This window comes from Canis lupus, chromosome 12, assembly GCF_011100685.1.
Source record: "Canis lupus familiaris isolate Mischka breed German Shepherd chromosome 12, alternate assembly UU_Cfam_GSD_1.0, whole genome shotgun sequence".
Lineage (NCBI taxonomy): Eukaryota > Metazoa > Chordata > Mammalia > Carnivora > Canidae > Canis > Canis lupus.
Genome location: NC_049233.1, coordinates 3,557,617 through 3,570,140, shown reverse-complemented (window position 1 = coordinate 3,570,140; position 12,524 = coordinate 3,557,617). Strand labels below are relative to the sequence as shown.

General features: G+C 55.8%; 1 protein-coding gene across 14 annotated transcripts in view; it reads left to right on the top strand.

The window, feature by feature from the left end:
* Positions 1–12,524, top strand: part of GRM4 (glutamate metabotropic receptor 4) — a 116,235-nt gene that overhangs the window by 70,092 nt on the left and 33,619 nt on the right. For all 14 annotated transcript variants that reach the window (XR_005367589.1, XR_005367591.1, XR_005367590.1 and 11 more), the window contains one exon: positions 11,734–11,869. Coding sequence is in view for 11 of the 14 variants with exons in the window: in XM_038553776.1 (XP_038409704.1) it covers positions 11,734–11,869 (136 nt within the window). In the remaining 3 variants the exon portion in view is untranslated. The remainder of the gene's footprint in view (positions 1–11,733; positions 11,870–12,524) is intronic.

The following is a 12,524-nucleotide window of genomic DNA, read 5'->3' as shown; positions in this document are numbered from 1 at the left end:
AGTGGAGAGGGTGTGGGGAGAGCCCACATGGGCATGGTGAGCTCCAGCTGGGCCAGAGAGCTGGCATGTTTCCAGGGGGAAGTGGAGGAGAAAATGAGCCCCTCCAGGGTATTGGATGGGTAGAGGAGCAGGAAGGGTATTTCTGGCAGAGGGACCAGCAGAGGCTGAGGGCGGGAAAATCAGAGTTGATCTGGAGAAAGAGGTCCTGCTGTATGAGGGTATGGAGCTAGAGGCTGAGGAAGCAGGGGTGTCACTGGAGCTCTGGGGTCTTGCTCTGTGAAGGGCTCCTTAGCAGAGAATTCTGAGCTAGCACTCAGCAGACCTGGGTCCGGCTGACCCCTGACGTGCTGTGTGAACCTTAGGCAGACTCCTTCCTCTCTGAGCCAAATCTGAGAAATGGGTGGGATTCCTTCAACCAAAGGATGCCTGAGAGTCAGGGAAAGTGGAGGTTGGGGGGGCTGAGTCGGGGCAGGGGTATCCTGTGGATGGGGGGGGTGCTGGGGGTGCGGGCAGATAGGAACCAGCCTTTTGTCACTACCTGCCTCCGAACCTCTTTGCTTTCTTTTCTATTTTTTTTTCCTGCCTTTCTTGCTTCAAAGGTGTTTTGCCTAAATGGGTTTGTGTTAAGATATTAGGTCGATCACTCAGCAAATTTCCCTCTGCTCAGAGCTGAGCACCATGAATAATGCAGCTCTGAACAAGGCTGCCACTGCCCAGCAGCCTCCTGGGGAGGAGATAGCAGCTCTCAGCTCCAAGGCAGTGAGCCCCACAGCTGCCCTGATAAGTCTCCCCTAACCTGCCCTCTCCCCCTCCCCTAAGTATTGCCCTGGAGGCCAGATATGTCCACGGGGGATCCCGTCCATCTTCACGACAACCTTGTATTTCTGGGGGTGGGGGTAATGTCATTCCATCACAGATGCAGAAATGGATGTTCGGAGAGCTTGGGCAAAGTAGCTTTTACCACAAAGCAACCCGGTGGTTGAAGTGCGACATGGGCCCTTCTGTGCCCATACTCAGCCTCCTATGTCACACTAGGCCAGGGCTCTGGATCTGTGTCCCCTGCATCCCCAGAGCCAGCCTGCTTCTCCACAGGGGCAAGGCTGGGCTGGAGTGGAGGCAGAGGGACAGGATTTCAGCAGGAAGACAGGGTTTGCCTTGACAGAGAAGCCACCGAAGCTGCTTGGTAAATAGTTGTTGGAAGACAGGGGTGCCATACCCCGCCGTTAGGTCACTAACCCACCCCCCTGGCACTCCCAAGCCAGGCCCGCCTCAGAGGCAGCAGTGCAGGGGAGGTATGAATGGTGCCCAGGTGTGGTCCTGCTGGTGTGGCAGCTTCAAGGAGGAGTGGACACACGAGTGTGCTGGTGTACCCAGCTCTGTGGCTGAGTGACTGAGGGAGGCCGGGTGCGGCGAGTGGTCATGTGAGGCCTTGCAGTCACCACGTGAGCTTGTGTGGCTGTTGGTTGTGTGAGTGGGACTGTGCGTTGGTGCCTGAGTGTGGCCATGTGCCTGTCCTCTGCACAGGCTGTCATCAGGTTCGTGCTGGTGATGGGGTGGGGCTGGGTTTGGCCTCATGCGGGTCCATGGCCCTAAGGTAGTGTGAGGTTGGGGTATGTGACTTGTGAAGGGGTGTGTTGCCTGTGTGCACGTGTGTGTGTATGTGTGTGTTGGGGTGTGGCTGGGAGTGATGCTAGGTGCTGAGATTATTCAGGAAGGGAAACGTGTATGTTTTGCCCAGCATTTGTTTCCGGGGTCAGGTCCTGGTTTATCATGGTGTCCCTGGTCCCCCAGAGCACACCTCAGCAGCCCTGGGTCCTGATTTGGCCTGGGGAATGAGTTCTCTGTCTTCCCAGCTCCCGCCCTCCTGTGTGAGCAGCTCCTACCCCCACTGTCCTCAACTGTCCCCAAAGGCATTGGCCCCAGGAGGCAGACCCAGGTCTTCACAGGCGCCACTGCCTTTGACCCTCACTGCAACTCCATCAGGTGCAGTTTCTTTAAGTCCTTTCCCATTTTAAAAAAGAGTTTACTTATTTATTCATGAGAGACACAGAGAGAGGCGCAGAGATAGAGGCAGAGGGAGAAGCAGGCTCCATGCAGGGAGCCCGATGTGGGGACAAGATCCCGGGATTCCAGGATCATGCCCTGGGCCAAAGGCAGATGCGCAACCAATGAGCCACCCAGGTGTCCCAGTCCTTTCCCATTTTGTAGTTGGAAGGTCTTTTGCTCAGAGAGGCTAGGTGACTTGTTCAAAGCCACACAGCCAGTAAGCTGTGCAGCTAGCATGCTCTTTCTTGAGCTGGAGGGGCGGGGCGGGGGTGGGGGGAAGCCGAATGCAGGTGCAGTGTTCATGCTTGGCACAGACCTTTGGTGGCATGTGTTAGGGAGGCACCTGGACAGGAAACTGGGGGACTGTCTTCTCTTCATTGTCCCTTGGTACCTGAGTCTTCTTGGCTCCAGCCAAATCTCTCACAGTTGGCCCACTTCTTCCCTAGGGGTAGAGTCACCCTGGTCATACAGGGAGGGTGAATATTCTACTTCATGCTTTTCTACCGGCCCTGCTATCTTCAGACTCTGAGGACCTGCCAGTTTGTATGGTTCTCTTACACTTTTCTTCACTTCCTGTTTTTTTTTTTTTTTAAGTAAATTCTATCCCCAACGTGGGACTTGAACTCACAACTTCAAGATCAAGAACTGCATGTTCCACTGACTGAGCCAGCCAGGTGCCCCCTCACTTGTTCTTGTTTTTCCTAAGTGTTCACAGCAAGGAATTTTCATCTAGTTGGAGAAATAAAATCTCCAAGCAAGGCAAGACTGAGGAAGATGTCCAAGTGTGTGTGATGCCCGGCCCATGCATGTGCGCAGAGCTCACAAGTGCATCCTGCAAGGGCAGATGCTGTGAATGGATTATCTCTGGAGCCCAGAGTCTGGCATGGACGAGGTGCCAGGCACAAAGTGGGTGCCCAGTGCCTGGCATACAAATGTCTGGGCACTCAGCATGACTGGGCGGCAACTCAAAGGGGAGGTCACAGGTGCAGGGGTCAGGGGCTCCCAGAGGAGGCAGAAGGATTTGAGCAGGTATGGGTCCCCACTCTGGATTCCTGCAGAGCCTCTGCCCCTACTCCCTGCTAGCTGCCCCTGTCCCTCTGTCCCTCTGTCCCTCCCATCCCCCTCAGTTAGCTATGCAGTGGCTCATTCATGCAGCAAGCATGAATCAGTGCCTATCTCTCGAGCAGGTACAGCACGAGGCCTGGGCCCTTTGAGGCTCTGAGCAGAGCTACAGACACTAAGGATATATCCAAGGTGCAGGGAGGGAAGGCTGCAGAGGGTCCCTGCAGCACCAGGTGGGGGCCTGGCAGAGGGAGCATCCTCTGCGAAGGCCTGTGGAGGCAGCAGATGTGGTTGGATAGCAGATCTTGTAGGGGCCCGGGTAAGGCTGGATGTTAGAGACCTGAGGAGGAGGGGTGGACCTCGAATCCCTGTCCCTGTCTCCATCTCTGTCTCACATTCACGTGCATGCACGCACAGAGTCACTGGGGGTTGTAGGCAGGGAGCTGTGTCAAGTGGAGAGTAGTGGGGAGTAGGTCTGGGAGCAGGAGCAGAAAGGGACAGTGGCCGTGAACCAGTCCTGAATGGCCACCCTCCCCCCAACTAGAGGCCTTAAGCCCCCTGGGGAGCCCCAGACCCAGCAGGAGCCAGGGTTGGTTAGAGTCCAGGCCTACCTCTCACTTGCTCCCACAGCCCTCCTCACCCTGGAACAGCCAGGCATCAGGGGCAGTCTCTCAGGGCCTGGCATCTTCCTGACCTCAAAACACCCTCCAGCCACAGCTCTGCTGCCTGAAAACAAAAGTAGCACTGGATTAGTCACTGACCCCCTGAGTGGGTCCCTCTCCTGAAAGCGGATTTGGGAAGAGGACCTGGCTTTTGGAGTGGGAGGCAGGGCTGAGTGTGCGTGCTTGTGCATGTGTGTGTGTGCCCGTGCGTGTGCGTATGTGTATGTGTGTGGTGCCATATGGTCCAGGGTAACTCCTAGCCTGCCTCATGCCTTCCTCCCACCTCCCCCTCTGCTGGGAACCTATAGGAACCTGGGACCCCCCTTGGGTTGTGTAACTCCCCCCACCTTTCTTTCTATGTTGCAATTTGCTGTCTTCACATTTTGCTGTAATGTAGATTTTTCCACTTGATTTCCCAGGATTTGTCTTTTTATTGTTTTTCTCCCTTTTTAAATTTAAAAGGACCAAAAAAAGAAAAAAGCAAGAAAAGAAAAAGAGGAGAGGAGCCCGTGTCTGTGCTGGTCTGCAGCTGCTCACTGTGCTGTGAGGGAACAGGCCTTCCTGGGCCACCTGCATGCTTCCACCGTAGGGAAATTTCTCCTCCCTAGTCTAGAGCCTAGCACTCAGGGTGCTATTCAGGCCAGTTGAACAGCCTGGGTAGAAGAGTGTGACCCTAGGGCCCTGGGAGCTGGGGAAAGACGGGGTGGACGTGGAGTCCCCTGGGGAGCCATGGATGCGGCGCCCTGTCCTGGCCTCTCTGCCCAACGGGGCCCATCCCGCTGCCTGCATGCTGGCCACTTAGCTCCTTACTCAGGGCCTGGCAAGGGTAGGTCTCCTGGTGAGTGAGAGAATGAGACTAGGACGGAGAGACAGATGCCCAAGCCTGGAGGGTGAGACCTCTGGAAGGAAGGAGGAAGGAGAAAGGAGAGAGCCCGGGTCCCCTGACTGCCCCCAACATGGTGGGGTGGACTTAGGTGAAAGCAGGCTGCTCTGGTGGAAGGCCACCTCAAGTGGGGTGTTGCAAAGGCAGGGGACCTGGAGGTTCCCTGGGGGCGGGTGGCAGGATGGTGGGGAGGGCTTCTTTAGACTGGTAGAATGGGAAGAGCCATCTAGTGGGGGGCAGGGAGGTGTGGGGAGGACGAGGAAGCTGGGCACAGGTGCAGTGTGTGTAAACCTGAGTCCCCTGGGGCACGAGGGAGAGCCCTCCAGGTAGGAAGGCTGGCTGACTGGCTCCCCCGGGGTGTCCCTTCTTGCCTGGCGGTTTCTGTGTCCCTGTGCTCAAACAAACTCCCTGGGTCACCGGTGCTGATGGAGGGAGCCAGGTGCTGACAATCCCAGGCACTGGGGGACAGAGAAACCAGGTCATTTTAGCAGCGAGCTCTCACTTGAGGGTGGGATTTACAAGTCTAAAGTGTTTTCAGTTCCTGGCTCTCGGGCAAGGCAGCAGCTCCAAGGGAAAAGTCAGAGCAGACTCAAATTTGCCTCTGCCTCTTAAGCTACACAGCCTGGCCTGACCCTCCTTGTCCTTTAGGACCCAACGGGGTGGAATGAGGGGATGCAGCCCCCACCCCTGCCCCCCATCACCCTGCTGGTTTCCTCCTCTGCCCCGCCTCCAAGAGGTTTTCTGCCACCATGAGCAGGTTGTGTGAGGGTAGGGGCCCCATCCTCACGGCTGCGCCCTAGCATCTAAAACTTGCCAGGCACCAGACAAGCTCGGTAAACATTTGTTGACTCCATGAAGGGAAAGTAGCAGCATGCGGGCAGGGTGTGTTGGTGGATGCGTGAAGTGCAGAGAAGCATGCGGTGGGCCTGGCACCCAGGGGCCATCCCCTGCCACTGTCTACTCCTGCCAGCCCAGAGGGTGTCCCCTTGCACTTCTCCTCCGGCTGATTGCTCTCTTTCCTGGTCTTGCTTTTCCCAACTAGACCATGAGCTCCAAGGTAGGGATCTCGCTTGTTATCATTTCTCAGCATCCGATTGTGCTGGGAACTGAGCAGGGCGCTTCTTGGATGAAAGCATGCATGAATGAAGGAACACACGAACGCACGGACCCGGCCTTGCCCTTGGGGAGTGCAGTTGGAGGCAGACACTGACACAGATACATTGGCTGGACCTGGAGAACACTGGGAAAGGTCATCAGACCGCAAATAGAAGGGGCTCAGAGACCACAAAATACAACAGGAAGCCAGTATCAAGTTTTGCTAGTGGAGTCTCTATGTCACATTCAAGTCAGGGCAGGTGTCTGGACCCTGGGGGAGGCACAGGGGAGGGCTAATAGCCTGTCCTCAGGGGCAGATAGGATTTCAGGAGCCAGAAGGCTGGTGGGAGAAGGGCGGTCTCTGGCAGGCTCCCCACTCCCCGCCCTCCAGTGCCCTGTGGATGCCACTGGGCTGGGAGCGGCTAAGGGGCTCCATTCCACAGATGGAAAGGAAAGGCTGGGGTGTGTCCCGTTGTGTCCTCCATCGGGCAGCACAAACCACATGAGGACGAGCATACCATCATTGTGCCTTGTGTCTGAAAGTTTTGTCTGATTTGGATTCTGTGGTCCACATTTACTAAGCATTTACATTTTGCCATATTTGCTTCTGATTATTGCTTAAAGAAGTAAAACATGGAACATGGATTGTCTAGAAGCCAATCCCCCTGCCCCCCTCCCACCCCATGGAGCCCTTCTCAGTCTTGTTCTTTTGCTTTCCTCTCTTGAGGTAACCACAACTCTGAAGGTGGTAGAAGGAAGTCATTCAGCATACTTTTATTGAGCACCTACTATGTGCTGGGCACTGTTCTAGGCTCCGGGGAGGTTGCGATGAGTGCAACAGACAGAAGCTCCTGCCTTCCTGCAGCTTTTGTTCATATGGATGTGTGTCTCCCTATACATTAAGTCTTATTATATGTGATCTTTAAGCTCCTCATAGACGGGACACATCATGTTGCAATTTGCCTTTTTGATCAACTTCCTGTTCTCAGGATTCGGTTGTGCTGGTACTGTTGTGAGAGCTATTTTCTTTCCACTGTACAAACACCACAGTTTATCCATTCTGTTGTAAAGTATTTAGGTCATTTCCGATAGTCTGCTTTTGCAAACGGTGCTGCAGTGCATGGCTGCGTGGGGCTCCTGTGCCCATGTGTGCGTTCCTGTGGGAGGAATGTAGAAAGGGGCGTGCCAGCTTATAGGCGATCAGCGCACCCCACTTTACTGAATGTCTCTATGTAGTCTCCAAAGTGTTCAGTGGCCACTCTCCCAGCTTTCTGGGAGCAGAGGCAGGGCCTTGAGGGGACCAAGGATGGGTCAGTTTTGACCAGTGGGAGGGGAAGGCGTGGAGAGAGGGCAGGCTCTGGGCTGCCACAGCTGGGGGTACGTGGGGCACTCACTGCACAGCTGAGGGAGGGCGGGGGTGGGAGGGGTCCCAGAGAGGTAAGGGGATGTCCCAACATTCACTGGGTTTAGTTGGGGGGGCTCTGCTTATTCTGTGACAAAGCAGGTGGGAAGAAGCCACAGAGGGCTGGCCTGGATTTTAAACCCCCTGGTGCAGTGGCGAGAGCCTCATCTGGAGGTGGGCTCTGCCCCAACTGCCGTGTGCCCCTGGGGAAAGCACTCCTCCTCTCGGGCCTCGTCCTCCTTGCTCCCTGTCCAACCTGGGCCAGGAGGTCTGTGAGGTCCCTGCGCTCCCAAGTGCTCAGATGTGCTTGGCAAGCGGTCATGGCTTCGTGCCCGTGGCCCTGTGAGTGGATGCACTGACTTGGTGGGCAGCAGAGCTTGTAGCTGGCAGCTGGGTGCTCACCCAGGGCCTGGGAGGCTGGGGTGTAGAGTGAGGGGCTGGCCAAGGGGGCGCTTAGGAGGGACTCCTCCATGCTCCCTGCTTTCTTATGATCCTATGCCTGGAGTCTGGGAGACGTAGAAGGTTTCAACCTCTGAGCAGAGATAGGGAGTGGGCTTGTTTCTTGCTACTTAGGTTTAATTCAATTCTGTTTACTGTCCATATGGACTCATGGGTTTGTATTTTATCCAATGAGGGAGGCCATGGGGGAAAGGAGTAGGGTGAGGAGAACTCCCTCCCTGGTAGAGAGGGTTGAAGAGGGGGTCCCAGGGGTGTGTTAGCCATGATCCCCACAGCGATGGTGATGGAGCTACAGCTACAGGATAGCAGGCAAGAGGGCTGGCGGGTTTGGCATGTGATTGGGGTCTTTCCAGGGGTGGGGAGGGGCTGCGGGAAGCAGAGCTCAACAGAGACCCAGTGACCCAGGCCTTTTCTTTCTCTGCCTGAGAGAGGGTCTGGACACAGACCCAGATTGCATTCCTACTTCCGGGCTGTGTGACCTCTGTCAGGCTGCCTAGCACCTCTGAGCCTCAGCCCTCATCTGTAAGATGGGACTACTAGCACCTGCCCTGGGGGGTGTGAGGCCTCACTGCGTGCCAGGCTTGGAGTGGATGCTTCAGTAAATGCTGGTCCCTCTGGGGCTACTCCGGTCCTCTCTGGCTGCAGCAAGGGGCCAGGAGGGCAGCTGAGATAGATGCCCCTCACTGCTGGGAGCTTGTGTCACACTGGCACAGCCCCCGGTGAGCCAGTTGCTTAATCCCCATCCTGGGGTCCCTGGAGCAGCCATGCTGACATTTGGGCAGCAATGCAAAGGGACCCTGTGGGTACTTCGCTTTTTACCCCGGACGCCAGTGGGCTCTTACTCCAGAACGGGCAGTGTGCCCAGACATGCCCATGTCTACGGGCTGCAGGTGTTCCCTTGACCTTGTACACCAGCCCCTTCCCCACATGGCCTGAGCCATGACACAATGGGGGAGCCAGATGGCCTGTGTTTAAACCCTCCCCCTCCCCCTGACTATCTATGTGACCTTGGGAAGCCCCTTTAACTTCTCTGTGCCTCAGTTTCTTCATCTAGAAATTAGAGATGTGCTGATGACACCCCATATGAATGAATCCATGTAAAATTTGCAGAGTAATAGTCAATGCACACTAGATGCTTCATAAATGTTCACTGGTATTTTTGAGCTTTGTAGAACATCCTCCCCGCCCCCCCCCCCCCCCCCCCCCCCCCGCCCGCCTCCAACTGCCTCCCTCTCTTGTGGTTGTAAGAGTATCCTGCTTGGACTATCCTCCCATCTCAGGTACCTCGTGGCTCACTCTCATTCTAGCTGATGGAGTGGTGGTCATTTAATTCTTTCACCAGAGAAATGAAACATGCAAGATAGGCCCTGGGCTGTCAGGTGGGACCATCCCGTGGATCCTCCTGGGGGGGGGGGAGGGGCGTGGCCCAGAAATACCCCTTTTCTGAGAGTTTCTCCCCATTTGAAGACAATTAACTCCCATTTCCTTATGCCCCTGGCCCCCCTCCTCCCTCCTGGAGCCAGGTGGCTCACCCTTACCCCCTGTCCAGCCGCCTCCCCTTGTCCATCTGTCTCTCCAGATGGGAGGGAAATGTCACAATTGGCCCACTTTCTAACTGGAAAGGAACCATATGGAGGTTTAGTTGGGAGCTGAGCGCCTGCCCAGCTGCCATTAGCACATGGCCCGTGCTGTGGGCAGCAGACTGGCTCCCTTTGGCTCTCTCTGTGGGACCTGGGTCTGGAGGGACCAGTCCTGCCCAAGGACCCTCCCTCCTTCCCCATGAGCTCCTGGTGACCATGGTCTTCTCTGGTGCTTTGGATTTCTTTGGTGCCTTAGGAGAGACCTGAGGAGCTTGGCCTGCTTGAAAGAGGCAGAAAGTAAGGGAGGTGGGTTCTAGTCAGGGGCGAGGGCAGAGCACCATGGCTGCTTTGCCTGCTGTGGAGAACCAGGGTGGGGTCTACTTCCTGGGGACAGGGATGTGAGAGTGTGCATGTGTCGTGTGGCCTCAGGCCTGGCAGGTGCCTGGCACAGAACTACCCCCCTTCTAGTGAGTGTACCTTGTTCCTCTCCAGAATGCCTCATATCTGGCTGCTTATGCCTCCTCCTTCAGACTCAGCTCAGGGTCATCGCCTTTGGACAGCCTTCCCTGATTGCCACCTCTGTTCCAAGGGTAGAGGCTCTTTTTTTTTTTTTTAAAGATTTTTATTTATTTACGAGAGAGAGAGAGAGAGAGAGAGAGAGAGAGAGAGAGAGAGAGCGCGCGCGCGAGCTCACAAGCAGGGGGAGCTGGAGAGGGAGAAGCAGACTCCTCACTGAGCAGGAAGCCTGATGCAGGGCTCCATCCCAGGACTCTGGGATCATGACTTGAGCTGAAGGCAGAGGCTTAACCAACTGAGTCACCCAGGCGCCCCTAGAGGCTCCTTCTGGAGTGGAGCTGGGTACTGTTGGCACTTCTGGTGGGGCTGGTGGGTGGGCCCCACACAGAGGCACATGGAGTCTGTGCAGAAGTGTCAAGTGGCCCCAGCGTGGGCAGCAGCCAGGTGCCCAGCCAAGGTAGATGGTTTGAGGCATTGCTGGGTCCCCAGGGGATCCTGTTTGGGGTGGAGCTGGGCTGTGACCCTTGAGTAGGACCCAGAGGGGCTGACAGTCTTAGATAAAAGATCTGTTTCCTTAAGAATAATCCCCCATGCTCTTCCATCAGTTGAGCCCTGACTCTGCCACCAGGGACCCTGGTGTTCTCAGCCCCTGGAGGCTCCCTTGCTCTGTATCTCAGTAGGGGCAGGGGACTGTGTGATTTCTCCTCCTGTCTAGCGTCCTCATCTGTCAAATGCTGTTGATAACAGCAACAGTGATCCATAGGTGCTTTTGTACCAGGAGGTCAGGTGGGATTTCAATGCACGAATGACATCTGTCCCCTGCCAACACTGGAGACGTGTCTAAGGCTAGGAACTGGCTGGGTGAAGTCTGAAGTGCTCCCAGGGTTTCTGTGAGCCTTGCAGCCTGGATGTGAATCTGGCCTTGGATGTATTGACTCTGCCTCCTGGATGCTTCTGCAGACATGGGGGTTGGGCTTCTTGTAGGCAGACAGCTCAAGAGATAGTCAGGCTCCGGCCCTTGGCCCCTCCTCCAGGACCCAGCCAGGCAGGCAGTGGGCCAAAGGAGGAGAGACAGGGGGGCTCCCAAACCCCCTGACCCATTCAGAGCTCCTCTGGTCACTCCACCGGAAGCACACACATTAGAATGGCTTTCCTGTGAGTTCTTGAACTGGGAATGGGGGGAGAGGCAGGCATCAAGGCACCCTGTGGGGGTCAGGGCATAGAGGGGGAGCTGGGGAGCCTACCTGCTGAAGAGCCTGGAAAGGGTGGGAAGACCTGGAGGGATAGGCCTCAGATGCACAGGTATGAGTCAGCAGCCATGCACAGTGGTCTCATCAAGGGACCTTTTGATGAGCACATGACCTGGGGACAAGAGCCCTGGGAGGTGCACATGACACGGATGTGGATGCGTGGTGATCTGATAGCCCAGGGTGGGCAACTTGCTCTCTTCTCAGATTTACTCCTCCAAAAAAACCTTATGAGATGGTTTCAACGAAAATAACCACCATTACTAAGTACTCCCTATGTGCCAGGTATTATTGTATTTGTGTGCACTAACTCACTTAGCTTGGTAACAACCCTGTGAAGTAAGTAGTAGTGTCATCACTTTATAGATGATGTATTTGAGGCACAGAGAGGTTTAGTCACCACCCTGAGGTCACACTGCAGTAAGCAGCAGAGCTGAGATTGAAACCCAGGCAGTCTAGCTCCTAAACATGATGCTGTATTGCCTCTCGCTACCAGCCTGCTTTACAGGCTGGGGAACTGAGGCACAGAGAACTGAAGTGACATGCCCAGGGCCATCCAGCTGGTGAGTGGTGGAACCAAAATTTGTACCGTGGCAGTTCTGACTGCACAGCCTGTGCCTGTGCACAGATCAGGACCTGTGAGCTAGAAGTCTGGCTGGGGGGGCCATGGGCAGCCCTGGCCTCTGTCTCCTGGAGGGAGTATGTATTGGAGGGTGTAGGGTGAAGCGGGGAGAGACTGGTGCTGCCCCCTGCCCCAGGCTGACTGGCGCCCTTCCCACAGGGGGCGTGTGCATCGCGCAGTCAGTGAAGATACCGCGGGAACCCAAGCCTGGGGAGTTTGACAAGATCATCCGTCGCCTCCTGGAGACCTCAAACGCCAGGGCGGTCATCATCTTTGCCAATGAGGATGACATCAGGTGAGAGCAGGCGGCAGCGGGGTGAGGGTTGGGAGCCAGTCACGGGGAGAGCCCTGGGTCCCGCTGGAGACCTTCCTAGACAAGCCTGACTGCACTGTAGGATCTGGAGGGGTGGGGTGGGAGACAGCTGGGGCACAGGCTACTGCTAATGGGCACTCTTATCCCCCCTCACTATTTCCCCCGCATCCATTCTATCAGCTGGGGATGGTAAGCATGTACTTTAACAAAGGAGCTAAGGCCCTGGACTTTCAGCCAAAGAACTAGGTCTAATCCTACTCTCCCTCCTCCTAGCTGTGTGACCTGAGGCAAGTTTCTCAACCTCTCTGTGCCTCTTTTCTGCTTTAAAAAAAGGAGGGAGGTGCTAAGGATGCAAGCCTGGTAGTGTTATTTGAGAACTGAATGCAGGAATGTGCTTAAAGGGCTTAAAGTCAGGCTCCAAGCAAGTGCCTGGGGCGTGTGGAGTCCCCACCACCCCCACCTCTGTTAGCCCCTGCCTCTTCTCTTTGGCAAAGCTTGGAGTAGTGGGAAGAGGCCTGGGCTGTGGGTTTAGTCCTGGCTCTGGTGCACACTCTCTGTGGGCGGTGTCGTCCCCTCCCTGGCCTCAGTCTCTGCATCTGCTGAGGAAACAGGTGGACTTTAGGGTGCCAGGACCATG